This window comes from Hemitrygon akajei, chromosome 23, assembly GCF_048418815.1.
Source record: "Hemitrygon akajei chromosome 23, sHemAka1.3, whole genome shotgun sequence".
NCBI classification, from domain to species: domain Eukaryota; kingdom Metazoa; phylum Chordata; class Chondrichthyes; order Myliobatiformes; family Dasyatidae; genus Hemitrygon; species Hemitrygon akajei.
In genome coordinates, this window is record NC_133146.1 from 19,248,597 (window position 1) to 19,263,376 (window position 14,780).

Genomic DNA, 14,780 nt, shown 5'->3' on the forward strand with positions numbered 1-14,780 from the left:
GAGTTCCTCCAGCATCTTGTGTGTGCTGCTCAGATTTTCAGCATCTGCAGTATCTCCTGTGCTTATAACTAAATGTGATGCATTTTTCAGGATGGAAAACTCTACTGTATCAAAGTCAAATCCCAAACTCTGGAGGTTGAAGAATGCTGGTCTACGAATACACCAATCAGAAATATCACCTTTTCAGCGGACTACAAATCCCTGCTCATTGCTACAGAGGAGGTGGGTGGCAGCTATCTTCTGGTTTCTCCTGTCACATGCGGTCTGAGCTCAAGCACCATCAGTTATTGCTGAGCTACAGCCAGAACCCTTTATTACTTCCATCCTGTTCGGCTGGAGAACACTAACTTCCCAGCTTTCCACGTCAATCTACTCACTCATGCAAAAGGGTGACTCCAGTTTAAATTCCACTCGTCTTCCCCCTATGAAGTCACTCCACGATTCCTTCACTCCTTCCCTTTCTTTCATAAAACACACCACAGTAGCTTAGCAGCTAACACAATGATACTACAGCTTGGGGTGTTACAAAGTTCAGAGTTCAGTATTGGGGCTGTCTTTAGGGAGTTTGTATGTTCTCCCTGTGAACCACTTTAATTTCCTCTGGATGCTCCAGTTTCCTCCTGCAGTCCAAAGATGTACCATTTGGTAGATTAACTGGTCATTGTCAATTGTCCTGTGATTAGGTTAGTATTAAAAAGGTCGGTTGCTGGACGGTGCAGCTTATTGGGCCAGAAGGGCCTGTTTTGCATTGTATTTCAAAATTAAAAATAAATGAAGTAACCTCATCCAGTACCTCCATCCCCAAGTGGAACAGTGGTGTAGCGGTTAGCGCAATGCTATTGCAGCGCTGGCAATCAGGATTCAATTCTCACTGCTGTCTATAAGGAGTTTGTACATTCTCCCCACGACTGCGTGGGTTTCCTCTGGGTTCTCTGGTATCCTCCTTCCATGTTCCAAGGACATACAAGGTTGTAGTTTAACTGGTCACAAGGCAAAGGCTCATTGGGCCGCATTGTGCTGTATCGCTAAGTAAATAAATATGTTGACTAGGCCCTAATCACTGCAGTTCTCCCCCTAAAAATTTCTTTTACAGTCCTGATGAAGGGTCTCAGCTCGAAATATCAACTCTTCATTCCTTCCCAAGATGCTGCCTCACCTGCTGAGCTCCTCCAGCATTTTATGTGGAGGAACTTACATAGTGTTTCTTTGACTGTTCCTTGGTCGCCAGCCTTAATACCTCTATTTATTTTAATTGACTCCTGGGAAGTGTTTCAAGTCATTTTACCTCACTGAGGGAACACAAACAGTTTGTCAGCTGCAGATGGGGAGTTTATCGATTGTACAGTGTTGGGATAATGATCCTGGGGTAACTGTGTAAACTGAGATGAGAGAATTGTTCATTATTTTTCCCTCAGGGTTCAGCATACCTTTATAGCCCATCTGAGCAAACTGATGTGAGCACGGTCCTGAATGTATACAATGGGGACTTTGTATCAGCAGCATTTCTGGGGAGCGGAATGGAATACTGTGTGGTAAGAGAAAGATTAGTGCTTTTGGTTCTCTAAGTATATCAGTTATTTTTGGCTGTTGGTCCTGGGCAAGAATATTTTCCCTGGGCACTGTCCACCCCTGTTCATTGCAAAGCACTGTTATCTTCAAGTCACTTGGTTGTAGTGCAAACCTATTCCAGAGACTAAAGTACTTGATCCACACTGACAGTGTGACTGAGGGAGTACTGCATTGTCAAAATATTTTCTTTCAGAGAAATATTTAAACCGAGGCCCCACCTACCTTCCTGACTGGTCTCCAAATATCTCACAATCAATTTTAAATTTGCTCTGGTTCCTGGTCAATATTTATCTCCCTACCAACATCATTACAGCTAATTGTTAGTAAATGAACAGTGGCAGATATTTAAGAAAACGTTTTATAATTCCTAGGAAAAGACTCTGTAGCTAACTAGCAAAATTAAAAATGGCATCAAATTACAAGCGACGGTACTCGACATCAGTCGAAGCGCAGAAGATTGGGAAAACTTTAGAAACACCCAAAGATTACTTAAACAAGGAAATAGGTTACAGAATACACTAACAAGAAATGCAAAAACATTAAGTGCTTTTACAGAATATAAAAAGCAAGAAAATAGCTAAGGGTGAGAATAGGAGTGGGAAATGGGCGGGAAGTTTGAATGTACTTACATTGTATTTGTTTTCATGGTAGAAATCACCAAAAGCTTCTCAATAATAGTGAAAAATGGAGTTGGAGAAAGAGGAAGGAATAAAATTATTATTACTCCCCCCCACCAACCCCCAAGACAGACAGTACTAGTGGTGATAGCAGACTAGTGTCTGTTGTACTGTCAGTTCCCATTAAAACCATTCACCTCACTACACATCTTGTAAGACTGGGGACAGATTGGCCTTTCATCACATTTTTACCAGGAATCATTGAGTGTGGATCTTCAAGCTCCTGTATTTCATCCCTAATGGTGGTAACAAAAAAAAAGAGGGCATCATCACGATCCTTATTGATGGATGCCACTTCCTGCTCTCTGACACCAGTAGTGCATAATGGCAAACATAATACATCAATCTGTGGGGGTGTTTCTGTAGCCTGCTCCAGTGAGCTCAAGGTATTGAAGTCCACCTCTCCACTTACCCAGAACTTTGGGCAACTGTAACTTCTCCACACTTAGCTTCTGATAGGTCATGCCTTGTACAGCTGACTGTGAGTGCTCAGATTTGAGAGGATGGCCTTTGCTAGAATCAATTCCTGCCTAAGCAAGGATGTGGACCTGCTATAATTTGCTTATCACCACAATAGTTCTACAGCAGATGACAATCTTACTAACACTCCACTCGGCCTTGGATCACCTGGACAAAAGTAATACTTACCCTACGTCATGCTCAGTGTTCAACACTATCATACCCCTCAGTTCTAATAACAAAGCTCCAAACCTGGGTCACTAAATCTTCCTCTGCAAGTGGATCCTTGACTTCCTTACCAGAAGACCACAGTCTGTGAGGATCGGAAATAACATCTCTTCCTCACTGACAGTCAACACAGGTGCACCTCAAGGATGCATGCTTAGCCCACTGCTCCACTTTCTCCACACCCACAACTGTGTGGAGTGGCACAGCTCAGATGCCATCTCTAAACTTGCTGATGACACAACTATTGTTGGCGGAATTTCAGATGATGATGAGGGGACATGCAGGAGGAAGATAGATTAGCTGGTATAGCAGCACTCAATATCAGTCAGACCAAGGAATTGATTGTGAGCTTCAGGAAGGGTAGGATGAGGGAACACACACCAGTCTTCATCAAGGCATCAGAAGTGGAAAGGCTGAGCGTTTCTGAGGATCTATCCTAGGCCCAACATATTGATGTAGTTACAAAGGAGGCACGACAGTGGCTATATTTCATTAGGAGCTTGAGGAGAATTGGTATGTCACCAAAGATACTTTCAAATTTCTACAGATGTGCCGTGGAGAGCATTCTAACTGTCTCTTAGGGAGGATTGGCAAAAGCTGCAAGAAGTTGCAAACTCAGCCAGCTCCACCATGGGTACTAACCTCCCCAGCAGCCAGGATATTTTCAAAGGGCATTGCCTCAAAAAGGTGGCATTCATGATTAAGGAACCCCGTCACCCAGGACCTGTCCTCTTCTCATTGCTACCATCAAGGTGGAGATACAGGACCCTGAAGACACACTCAACATTTCAGGAACAGCTTCTCCCCCTCTACCATCAGATTTTTGAATGGATACTAAACCCATGAACACTTCCTCAGTAAATTTCCCCCCTCTCTTTTTACAAACCATATTTATTTTTTATACTTACATCTTATTGTAATTCATAGTTTTTGTTGCTATGTACTGCTGCCACAAAACAACAAATTTAACAACGTATGCCAGTGATATTAAACCTGATTCTGAAATAACTTTGTTCATCTAAGTACATCACATGAACACATCAATAAACTTAAATTAACATAGAAGACAAATAGACAATAGGTGCAGAAGTAGACCATTCGGCCCTTCGAGCCTGCACCGCCATTCTGAGATCATGGCTGATCATCTACTATCAATACCCGGTTCCTGCCTTGTCCCCATATCCCTTGATTCCCCTATCCATAAGATAACTATCTAGCTCCTTCTTGAAAGCATCCAGAGAATTGGCCTCCACTACCTTCCGAGGCAGTGCATTCCAGACCCCCACAACTCTCTGGGAGAAGAAGTTTTTCCTTAACTCTGTCCTAAATGACCTACCCCTTATTCTCAAACCATGCCCTCTGGTACTGGACTCTCCCAGCATCTGGAACATATTTCCTGCCTCTATCTTGTCCAATCCCTTAATAATCTTATATGTTGCAATCAGATCCCCTCTCAATCTCCTTAATTCCAGCATGTACAAGCCCAGTCTCTCTAACCTCTCTGCGTAAGACAGTCCGGACATCCCAGGAATTAACCTCGTGAATCTACGCTGCACTTCCTCTACAGCCAGGATGTCCTTCCTTAACCCTGGAGACCAAAACTGTACACAATACTCCAGGTGTGGTCTCACCAGGGCTCTGTACAAATGCAAGAGGATTTCCTTGCTCTTGTTCTCAATTCCCTTTGTAATAAAGGCCAACATTCCATTAGCCTTCTTCACTGCCTGCTGCACTTGCTCATTCATCTTCAGTGACTGATGAACAAGGACTCCAAGATCTCTTTGTATTTCTCCCTTACCTAACTCTACACCGTTCAAATAATAATCTGCCTTCCTGTTCTTACTCCCAAAGTGGATAACCTCACACTTATTCACATTAAATATCATCTGCCAAGTATCTGCCCACTCACCCAGCCTATCCAAGTCACCCTGAATTCTCCTAACATCCTCATCATATGTCACACTGCCACCCAGCTTAGTATCATCAGCAAATTTGCTGATGATATTCTCAATGCCTTCATCTAAATCGTTGACGTAAATCCTAAACAGCTGTGGTCTCAATACCGAGCCCTGTGGCACCCCACTAGTCACCACCTGCCATTCCGAGAAACACCCATTCTCCGCTACCCTTTGCTTTCTATCTGCCAACCAGTTTTCTATCCATGTCAATGTCTTCCCCCCGATGCCCTGAGCTTTAATTTTACCCACCAATCTCCTATGTGGGACCTTATCAAATGCCTTCTGAAAATCGAGGTACACTACATCCACTGGATCTCCCCCGTCTAACTTCCTGGTTACATCCTCGAAAAACTCCAACAGATTAGTCAAGCATGATTTACCGTTGGTAAATCCATGCTGGCTCGGCCCAATCCTATCACTGCTATCTAGATATGCCACTATTTCATCCTTAATAATGGACTCTAGCATCTTCCCCACCACCGATGTCAGGCTGACAGGTCGATAGTTCTCTGTTTTCTCCCTCCCTCCTTTCTTAAAAAGTGGGATAACATTAGCCATTCTCCACTCCTCAGGAACTGATCCTGAATCTAAGGAACATTGGAAAATGATTACCAATGCATCCGCAATTTCCAGGGCCACCTTCTTTAGTACCCTAGGATGCAGACCATCTGGACCTGGGGATTTGTCAGGCTTCAGTCCCATCAGTCTACTCATCACCATTTCCTTCCTAATGTCAATCTGTTTCATTTCCTCTGTTACCCTATGTCCTTGGCCCATCCTTACATCTGGGAGATTGCTTGTGTTTTCCTTAGTGAAAACAGATCTAAAGTACTCATTAAATTCTTCTGCCATTTCTCTGTTTCCCATAACAATTTCACCCAATTCATTCTTCAAGGGCCCAACATTGTTCTTAACTATCTTCTTTCTCTTCACATACCTAAAAAAGCTTTTGCTATCTTCCTTTATATTCCTGGCTAGCTTGCGTTCATACCTCATTTTTTCTCCTCGTATTGCCTTTTTAGTTAAGTTCTGTTGTTCCTTAAAAACTTCCCAATCATCTGTCCTCCCACTTACCTTAGCTCTGTCATACTTCCTTTTTTTTAATGCTATGCAATCTCTGACTTCCTTTGTCAACCACTGTGGCCCCTTTCCCCCCTTTGAATCCTTCCTTCTCTGGGGAATGAACTGATTTTGCACCTTGTGCATTATTCCCAAGAATACCTGCCATTGCTGTTCCACTGTCTTTTCTACTAGGCTATCCGTCCAGTCAACTTTGGCCAGCTCCTCCCTCATGGCTCCATAGATTCCCCTGTTCAACTGCAACACTGACACCTCCGAGCTGCCCTTATCCTTCTCAAATTGCATATAAAAACTTATCATATTATGATCACTACCTCCTAATGGCTCCTTTACTTCAAGATCGCTTCTCAAATCCTGTTCATTACATAACACTAAATCCAGAATAGTCTTGTCCCTGGTCGGCTCTCGTACAAGTTGTTCCAAGAATGCATCCCTTAGGCACTCTACAAACTCCCTATCCTGTGGTCCAGCACCAACCTAATTCTCCCAGTTCACCTGCATGTTGAAATCCCCCATAACTACTGCGACATTACCTTTGCCACATGCCAATGTTAACTCCCTATTCAACTTGCACCCAATATCCATGCTACTGTTTGGTGGCCTGTAGACAACACCCATTTGGGTCCTTTTGCCCTTACTGTTCCTCAGTTCTATCCACACAGACTCTACTTCTCCTGACCCCATGTCCCCCCTTGCAAAGGACTGAATCTCATTCCTCACCAACAGGGCCACCCCACCCCCTCTGCTCACATTTCTGTCCCTACGATAGCACGTATACCCTTGTACATTCATTTCCCAGGTCTGATCTCCCTGCAGCCATGTCTCCATTATCCCATCAACATCATAGTTACCCATTCGCACCTGAGCTTCAAGCTCATCCGCCTTATTTCTGACACTTCGTGCATTCAGATATAGAATTTTTAGCCCATTTCTCCTCTCTCTGTTTGAATCGCTGCCTATTGTGCTTAACCCAGCTCCCTGAACTCCCATCGGGCTATACGCCCCTAGAATTTTGTTGTCCTTACTAAATTTACTTATTCTTTCAACACATTTAACCCCATGTTCCATCAGACCATCCCTCTGTACATGTGTCCTCTTTATCACTTGTTCCGCCTCACCTTTCTCTACTACACACTTAATATTCCAGAACCGTGTAGTCCCCACCTGTCCTTTATTCTTCCTCTCGCTATCCTCTCTCACATTCTGGATTCCCACCCCCTGCAAATTTAGTTTAAAACCCCCCCCCAAGAAGCACTAGCAAACTTCCCTGCAAGAATGTTAGTACCGCTCCACTTTAGGTGTAAACAGTCCCTTCGGAACAGATCCCACCTTCCCTGGAAGAAGGCCCAATTATCTAAAAACCTGAAGCCCTCCCTCCTGCACCATCCTCTCAGCCACGTATTAATCTTTATAATCTTTCTGTTCCTTGCCTCACTCGCACGTGGCACAGGTGGCAATCCTGAGATTGTTACCCTGGAGGTCCTGCTCTTCAGCTTCGCACCTAACTCCCTGAACTCCCTATGCAGGACCCCCTCACTCATCCTACCCACGTCATTGGTCCCTACATGGACCACAACATCTGGATTCTTGCCCTCCTGCTTGAGAATAACCTGCACCCTATCTGAGATGTCTCGGACCCCGGCACCAGGGAAGCAACATGCCATCCGAGACTCCTGATCTTCCCCACAAAATCTCCTATCCACCTCCCTGACTCTAGAATCCCCTATCAATACCGCTCTCTTCTCTTTCCTCCTCCCCTTCCTAGTCGAGGGTCCAACCTCAGTGCCAGAGACAGGACCACTGCAGCTTGTTCCTGGTAGGTCATCCCCACCAACAGTATCCAAAATGGTATACTTATTTTTGATGGGAACAGCCACAGGGGTGCTCTTCTCTCTCTGTCTGCTCCCCCTGCCTCTCTTGACTGTCACCCATTTGCCTACCTCCTGTCTTTTCCATGTGACTACCTCCCGATAACTTTTATCTATCTCTGCCTCCGTCTCCCGAATGATCTGTAGTTCATCCAGCTCCTGCTCCAATTCCCTATCTCGGTCTGATCGGAGCTGCAGCTGGATGCACCTATTGCAGGTGTGGTCCTCAGGGACGACAGGTGCTGGAAACAGGATCAAAAAAATAACGGTTTCAGGTATTTCCTTTGTGAAATTAGCAGGTCAAGCAGCATCTGTGCAGGTAGAATATGTATTTTTTTTTGCCATTACAACTGCTACTTGATCCGCTGAGTCCTTGTTTTAAATTTCATTAAGGGAATGCCTGAAAGTCAGTGCTCCCTCACAGCTCATTTTGAACAGGATTGATTAACCTGTTAACCCTGTGCAAGTTCATCAGGCAGATTTCACAGCCATAACTATAGTAAGCTGCCACTCCACCACTGAACTGAAATCCAGTCTCTTAGTATGTAAATCGTTCTCAGAAATGATTCCCATGGCAAACACCCTCCAAGAAAATGGTACCTCATCAAAATATTTGCAGGGTAGTTGAGAACTGAGGAGAAGTTGAGTGAAAATGTTGCAGAAGCAGTGATTTTATTACCCTAGAGACTGTGTCTATGTTTGAATTTGTTAATGTGTCCTCTGTTTCGTTGTAGTCAGCACGGAAGTTGGGCACCATGCAGGTGTGGTCACTCGTGGATGGAAATAACATCAGCACCCTTGTCCTTTCAGAAATGGTATATGATGCTAAACCTAATCTGTTGCTTATCTTCCAATATGTGACTGGGCTATGGTTAAAGGGCAAGGAGTGGGATTAATAGAGGAGCTCTTTCATGGAGCTGGCATAAGCACGATGGGCCAAATGGTAGAGGTGCGTACAACTAGTTTTAAAAGATATTCGAACAGACACATATGGAAATGGGTATGCTGTGGCTGAAGGAGTTGCTCTGTTGATATGCATCACCTTCTGATTTACCATCTGATTGCCTGGTCATGTGGTGAGTATGACAGGATGTGTGTAGGAAAGCAGAGGCTCAGCAAAAAGGGCCACTCAGTATTCACAACCCCAGGATAGGCTCTCGCTGGGCCTCCGGTCCTTATCCCCATATTCTCAGTCTTGCAGATATCCACGTCCAACTTTGGGTTTCACCCCAGGATGCTGATCACAGGTTTGACCTTCGGGCCCTGACTCTGGAATTGCACTGACCCCTAACTCTTCTAATGCATGTATGTGCAAATGGGAATACTTTTATTTGGCATCTTGATAGACATAGGCATCCTGGGCTGAAGAGTGTGTTCCCATGCTGTACTATCCTATGTTCTATTAGATGATGCTTTGGTGGATGAAACGTTATAGTATTTCCTTGTTCCCATTTTCAGATCAGTGCCATGGCATGTTGCCCATCCTCAAGTCATGTTGCTCTGGGCACTGAAACTGGTCACATCTATTATGCAAACCTGGTGACAGTGGAGAGGCCTCATGTTGTCTACCAAGTCTATCTCCATGGGAAGCCAATACAGGTTCTGCAGTAAGTAGTAAATTATAAATACTCAAGATTCTGCAGACATTGGAAATCCCGAGCAATACACACAAAATCCTGGAGGAACTCAACCTTTATTTTCCACTTATCACCTCTCAGTTTCTTACTTCACCTTCCCTCCCCTAGTCAGCCTCACCTGGTATCACCTGTCATCTGCAAACATACTCCTTCCCACCCCCCCAACTTTCTTATTCCTGCTTCTACCCCCTTCCTTTCCAGTTCTGATGAAAGGACTCAGCCCAAAATATTGACTGTTTATTCCCTTCATAAATGCCACCTGACCTGCTGAGTTCATCCAGCATTTTGTAGTAAGTAGATGTGGTACATCAGCTCTTTGTGCACACCAGTTGGGTGTGGTAACGGAGCTGGAGAAGAGATTTCTCCAAATACCTCTATTCAAAACTCAGAGCAGTTCATTTAGGGCTAAAGTAGGTGCCGATGGATTACAGCCAGTCTCAGTAAAACTGATGTAAGTCTGAAAATGTGGAAACACGTAGCAGCCCAGGCAGAATCTGTATAGGAAGAAAGAGAGTTAAAGTTTCACATCAATGACCTGATATCAGAATTCACCAGTACATGTGGTGCTTGCAAACCTGAAACATTGCAGACTTTAGATAATTTCTAGTGTTGGTACATATTATGTTAGATTTGTTTTGCCAAATCTTGCAACAGTTATATATGAAAAATTAAAACATGGAGCAGCAAAAGTCACCCCATGGCATGAATTTGAGAAGTGAGGCATTATTAGTTCACGATAATATACACTTGGTGGCCACTTTGTTATGTACTTCCTATGCCTAATAAAGTGGCCACTGAATGTGTACTGTATGTTTGTGGTCTTCTGCTCCTGTAGTCCATCCACATCAACGTTGGATATGTTGTACGTTCAGAGGTTGTCTTCTGCACACCACTGCTGTAACACATGGTTATTTGAGATACTGTCACCTTCCTGTCAGTTTGAACTAGTCTGACCATTCTCCTTTGGGCCCCCCCCCATTAACAAAATGTCCTCACCCACAGAACTACCGCTCATTGGACGTTCCTTGTTTCTTGCGCTATCCTCTGTAAACTCTAGAGACTGTTGTGTGTGAGAATCCCAGGAGATCAATAGTTTCTGAGATACTCAAAACACCCCATCTGCCACCAACAATCATTCCACGGTCAAAGTCACTTAGATCACATTTCTTCCCCATTTCACTATTTGGTCTGAACAACAACTGAACCTCTTCACTATGTCTGCATGTTTTTATACATTGAGTTGCTGCCACATGATTGATTGATTAGGTATTTATGTTGACGAGCAGGTATACAGGTGTATCTAATGAAGCGACCAGTGAATGTATATTAAAGCAGTTAATATACCGAGGAGATTGAAATGTCGGTGCTGCTGTTCCCTCTTGACTAATGAGGAGGTGTTGTGGGTCCAGGTTAGATTGTCTAATATGTGCTCACCAAGATGATCTTCAGAGATATCATCATTGTATATACTCACTCTACTGTGATATAGCTCCCTTAATGTGCAGTAGGTTTCTAGGGATATTGTTCCCCAAATGTATAATGAATTTGTAGTGATATTTCTCTGTAGTGTACCATAGGTCATTGGGGTATCATTCGCCTAGTGTACAATGGATCTGCTGGATATTACTCCGCCATTGTGAAACCTCCCATCCTCTGCTGATCTTTCAGATATGACCAGGAGGGACAGATCCTTGTGGCTGGATGCACCGATGGATTGATATTCGTCATGAATGCCAAACCCTCCAAATCATTTAAAATATTTGGATACACAGGTAACTATTGAGTAAATTGTCTATTTCACAATTAAACTGCAGGCTCCAGACTGACCATTATTTCTCCCTCTACCCCCCCCCCCCCCCCACCCCACCATTGGATGTAATGTAAAGAAGAGGAGCTGGGATTGCATTGTATCCCATCATGCTTTCTTCGGATTTAATCTTTGGCTTTGGTCTATTACCCTGCCCATTTGCTATAACCTTTCCTTTCACTATAGTCCAAAAAGCTACCTATCTCAACCCTGAAATATATTTACTGATTACCTCAGCAGTTCTGAAAGCACTGCTGTGGATTGTACAGGCTGATTCATTAGGAACATTTAAGAAACTCTTAGATCCCATTTGCAAAAATGGCCAAGTTTCCATTTTCTTCTTTAATTCATCCTAACTTGCTCTGGTTCTGTAATGGGGACACTCAAGCCCTTCTGACACAGGATGTAATAAGCTTAGATTATCACAATAATATTCAGCTTTGATATGCTTACTCCCAAAACTGGTTCAAAGGTTCATTTATTATCAAAGTATACAACTCTGAAATTCTCCAGAGAGCCACAAAACCAAGAAAGAAAAGAATGGCAGCACGATCATCAGCCACCAAATCCCTCCACCCTGCACAAAAAAAAGAACAAAAACAGAACAGGCACATCGACACTCAATATCCCCCACCACCTCGCACAAAAAAAATACGAAAAACATCGGGTGAAAAACACAGAACACAAAAGGCCACAAGACTGAACAAAATGTCCACATCGAAAACACAGAAAACCCAGACAACACTCTCCTGGCCCAGCGGCAGGACTTTCCCTCTCTTGCAGTGAACAATCCCTCAGCCATCAAAAGGCAGTCTCCCCTCCCTGGTAGCAGAGTAAACCCTTTGTGATAAAAAGGCAGTTGCCGTTCTCCACAGCACAGTGATCCCCCAGTGATAAAAAGGCAATACCTCCTCTCCAGCAGCAGAGCGATCCCCTAGTAACAAAAAAGCAGGCAGCCAATCCTTTTCCAACTTTTTAGTGTTCTCCTCAAGCCTTGCTACCCTTCCCCTCATCATCCCCCAGTCCCTTCATTAACCCTTCCACACATCAGCACATAATCCCTTCATTAACCCTTCCTTGCATCATCAGCCTGTCCCTTCATTAACCCTTCCTTGCATCATCAACACACAGTCCCTTCATTAACCCTTCCTTGCATCATCAGCCCAAGTCCCTTCATTAACCCTTACATGCATCAGCACATAATCCCTTCATTAACCCTTCCTTGCATCAACACACAGTCCCTTCATTAACCCTTCTACACATCAGCACATAATCCCTTCATTAACCCTTCCTTGCATCATCAGCCCGTCCCTTCATTAACCCTTCCACACATCAGCACATAATCCCTTCATTAACCCTTCCTTGCATCATCAGCACACAGTCCCTTCATTAACCCTTCCACACATCAGCACATAATCCCTTCATTAACCCTTCTTTGCATCATCAGCACACAGTCCCTTCATCGAGATAATTAATAAAGATTGTAAGTGGTTGTGGCACCCCATCAGTTTGCAGAATGGCATTGGCCAGGTACTAATTAAGACTCCTATATACTGTCCTGTTAAACACTCCCATGAAATAGATGTTATGGGCTGGGTACAGACTAAGCAGTAACCTGTTCTAAAACATTTCCTGCAGTGAAACTGTAGACCTTTTGCTGTCACTGTGGTCTAGATCTTGAGTGAGCTGTGCTTCATGTTTTGTGTCTGTGCTCACTTCTTGCTTCTTTTTAATCTCTAAACAGAGATAAGAGGTGAGATTCTGGGACTGTCTCTTGCATTCAACAAGCTGACGAAGAGCATGGAATGTCTGACACTATTTTGTCAGTCAGGAGAGGACAGAGTTCATGGAGGGACGCAGCTCACTAAGTTCCATCTGCTTGGAGAGGCTACTGCAGGTAGGGAGAAACCCCGTGTTCTGGCTCTGCTGAAGATTAGGTGATGATTCTTTTGCAGCTTCCAAATTGTTTCAGTGTAGTCTGAGCCCTGGGCTAATCAGCACAGTCTGCCCCAAAGTCCAGCAACAACACTGGATTCAGAGTAATTTATTTATTTGTTAGTCATCTGGCAATATTCCTGACTTCCCTTGCGCAAGTGGTGATAACACACTTCTTAAACATTCCTTCTAGTGAAGGTGCAATTGAAGAAGGGTTTCCACAGGTAGAAAGGACCAGTCATGTATTTCCACATTAGGATGGTATGCAAAAGAAGTCTGCAGATGGTGGTTCCCCGATACCTAACGCTCTTGTCCCCCTTGTGGGCAGAGGCAGGATTGTTAGTCCAGGTGTTACTCTAGCGATTTAACTGATGCACCAACCTTACCCGTTGATTGGAGCCCAGCCAACTTGGTGTTTGCTCACTGGTTATGATTTATCTGGTGACTGGTGTGTGCACAGGGACTGGGCTGTGTGCGAGTGTGCATATACAGCTGAAGAGATAAATATGTAAACGCTCATGCATTGGGCCTTTTGATGTTGCTGCTCTCGTGCTGACCGATCCACCTTGTTAATCTGTTCCTCAGCTTCCCCTACATCTATCAACAACCATGGAATGATGACTGATGCTGCTATTGGGAAATGGTACAGTCAGACAGAGGTGCCGTTGACGTCTGTGGTACATGACTCTGAGCAGTATGTGTACGGATACTCCAGTGTGACCCGGAGCATTCACAAATACAAGATTGTTAAGGTGCCCTAGAAGGAACTCTTCTCATTCTCAAACTGACTGCACATCCACTATTCTCACACTAACCTTCACACTCACACTCATCCTCACGCTCACATTCACATCCACACTCATTCTCACACTCAACTTCACACCCACACTCATCTTCACACTCACATTCACACACATGCATCCTTGCACTCACATTCACACCTACACTCATCCTTACTCTGACCTTCACACTCATCCTCACACTCACGTTCACACCTATACTCATTCGCACACTGACTTTCACACCCACACTCATCTTCACACCCATACCAATCCTCATACTCATACTTACATGAACACTCATCCTCACTCTGACCTTCACAGACAGACTGACTGGTCCTGGTCCTTTTTCTCATTTCTTTCATATTTCTCTTGTATTCACACTCCCAGTCACTGCTACTAGTTCCTGCTTTGTAGGTTGCTCCCTCCCTTCCTACTATACTCCCTCCCTTTTCTCCAATGTTACCTCAGATGCTCATCCTGCCTTGCAATTGCCCTGTTACCCTCCCTCTCTCATATTTGTCATCTTGCCCTCCTTTTTCCCTGTAGTTACTCACTTTGCATCATCTCACTCTCCCATTTGCCTCCACACTATTGCCCTCACAGACCCTCCCCACTTGCCATCATGCTGTGCCACTTCACTGGTCATGGTTCAGTAACAATGCTCCCTCTCCTTTCTTACCCTCGCACTCATCTTCCCACTGTCTGCTGTTTCACCCTCACCCTCATTTCCCTCTCTCACTATTCCCATACGTGACCCAATGCCATTCTCTAGCACATGTT

The 14,780-nt window shown here is 44.2% G+C and overlaps 1 protein-coding gene across 2 annotated transcripts in view; it reads left to right on the plus strand.

Annotated features, from left to right (window-relative positions):
- cfap43 (cilia and flagella associated protein 43) overlaps window positions 1-14,780 on the plus strand; it is a 120,043-nt gene that overhangs the window by 37,097 nt on the left and 68,166 nt on the right. For both annotated transcript variants that reach the window (XM_073027081.1, XM_073027082.1), the window contains exons 8-14: window positions 91-222; window positions 1,416-1,532; window positions 8,574-8,654; window positions 9,298-9,446; window positions 11,145-11,248; window positions 13,028-13,180; window positions 13,804-13,970. In XM_073027081.1, the coding sequence (XP_072883182.1) occupies window positions 91-222; window positions 1,416-1,532; window positions 8,574-8,654; window positions 9,298-9,446; window positions 11,145-11,248; window positions 13,028-13,180; window positions 13,804-13,970 (903 nt within the window). The remainder of the gene's footprint in view (window positions 1-90; window positions 223-1,415; window positions 1,533-8,573; window positions 8,655-9,297; window positions 9,447-11,144; window positions 11,249-13,027; window positions 13,181-13,803; window positions 13,971-14,780) is intronic.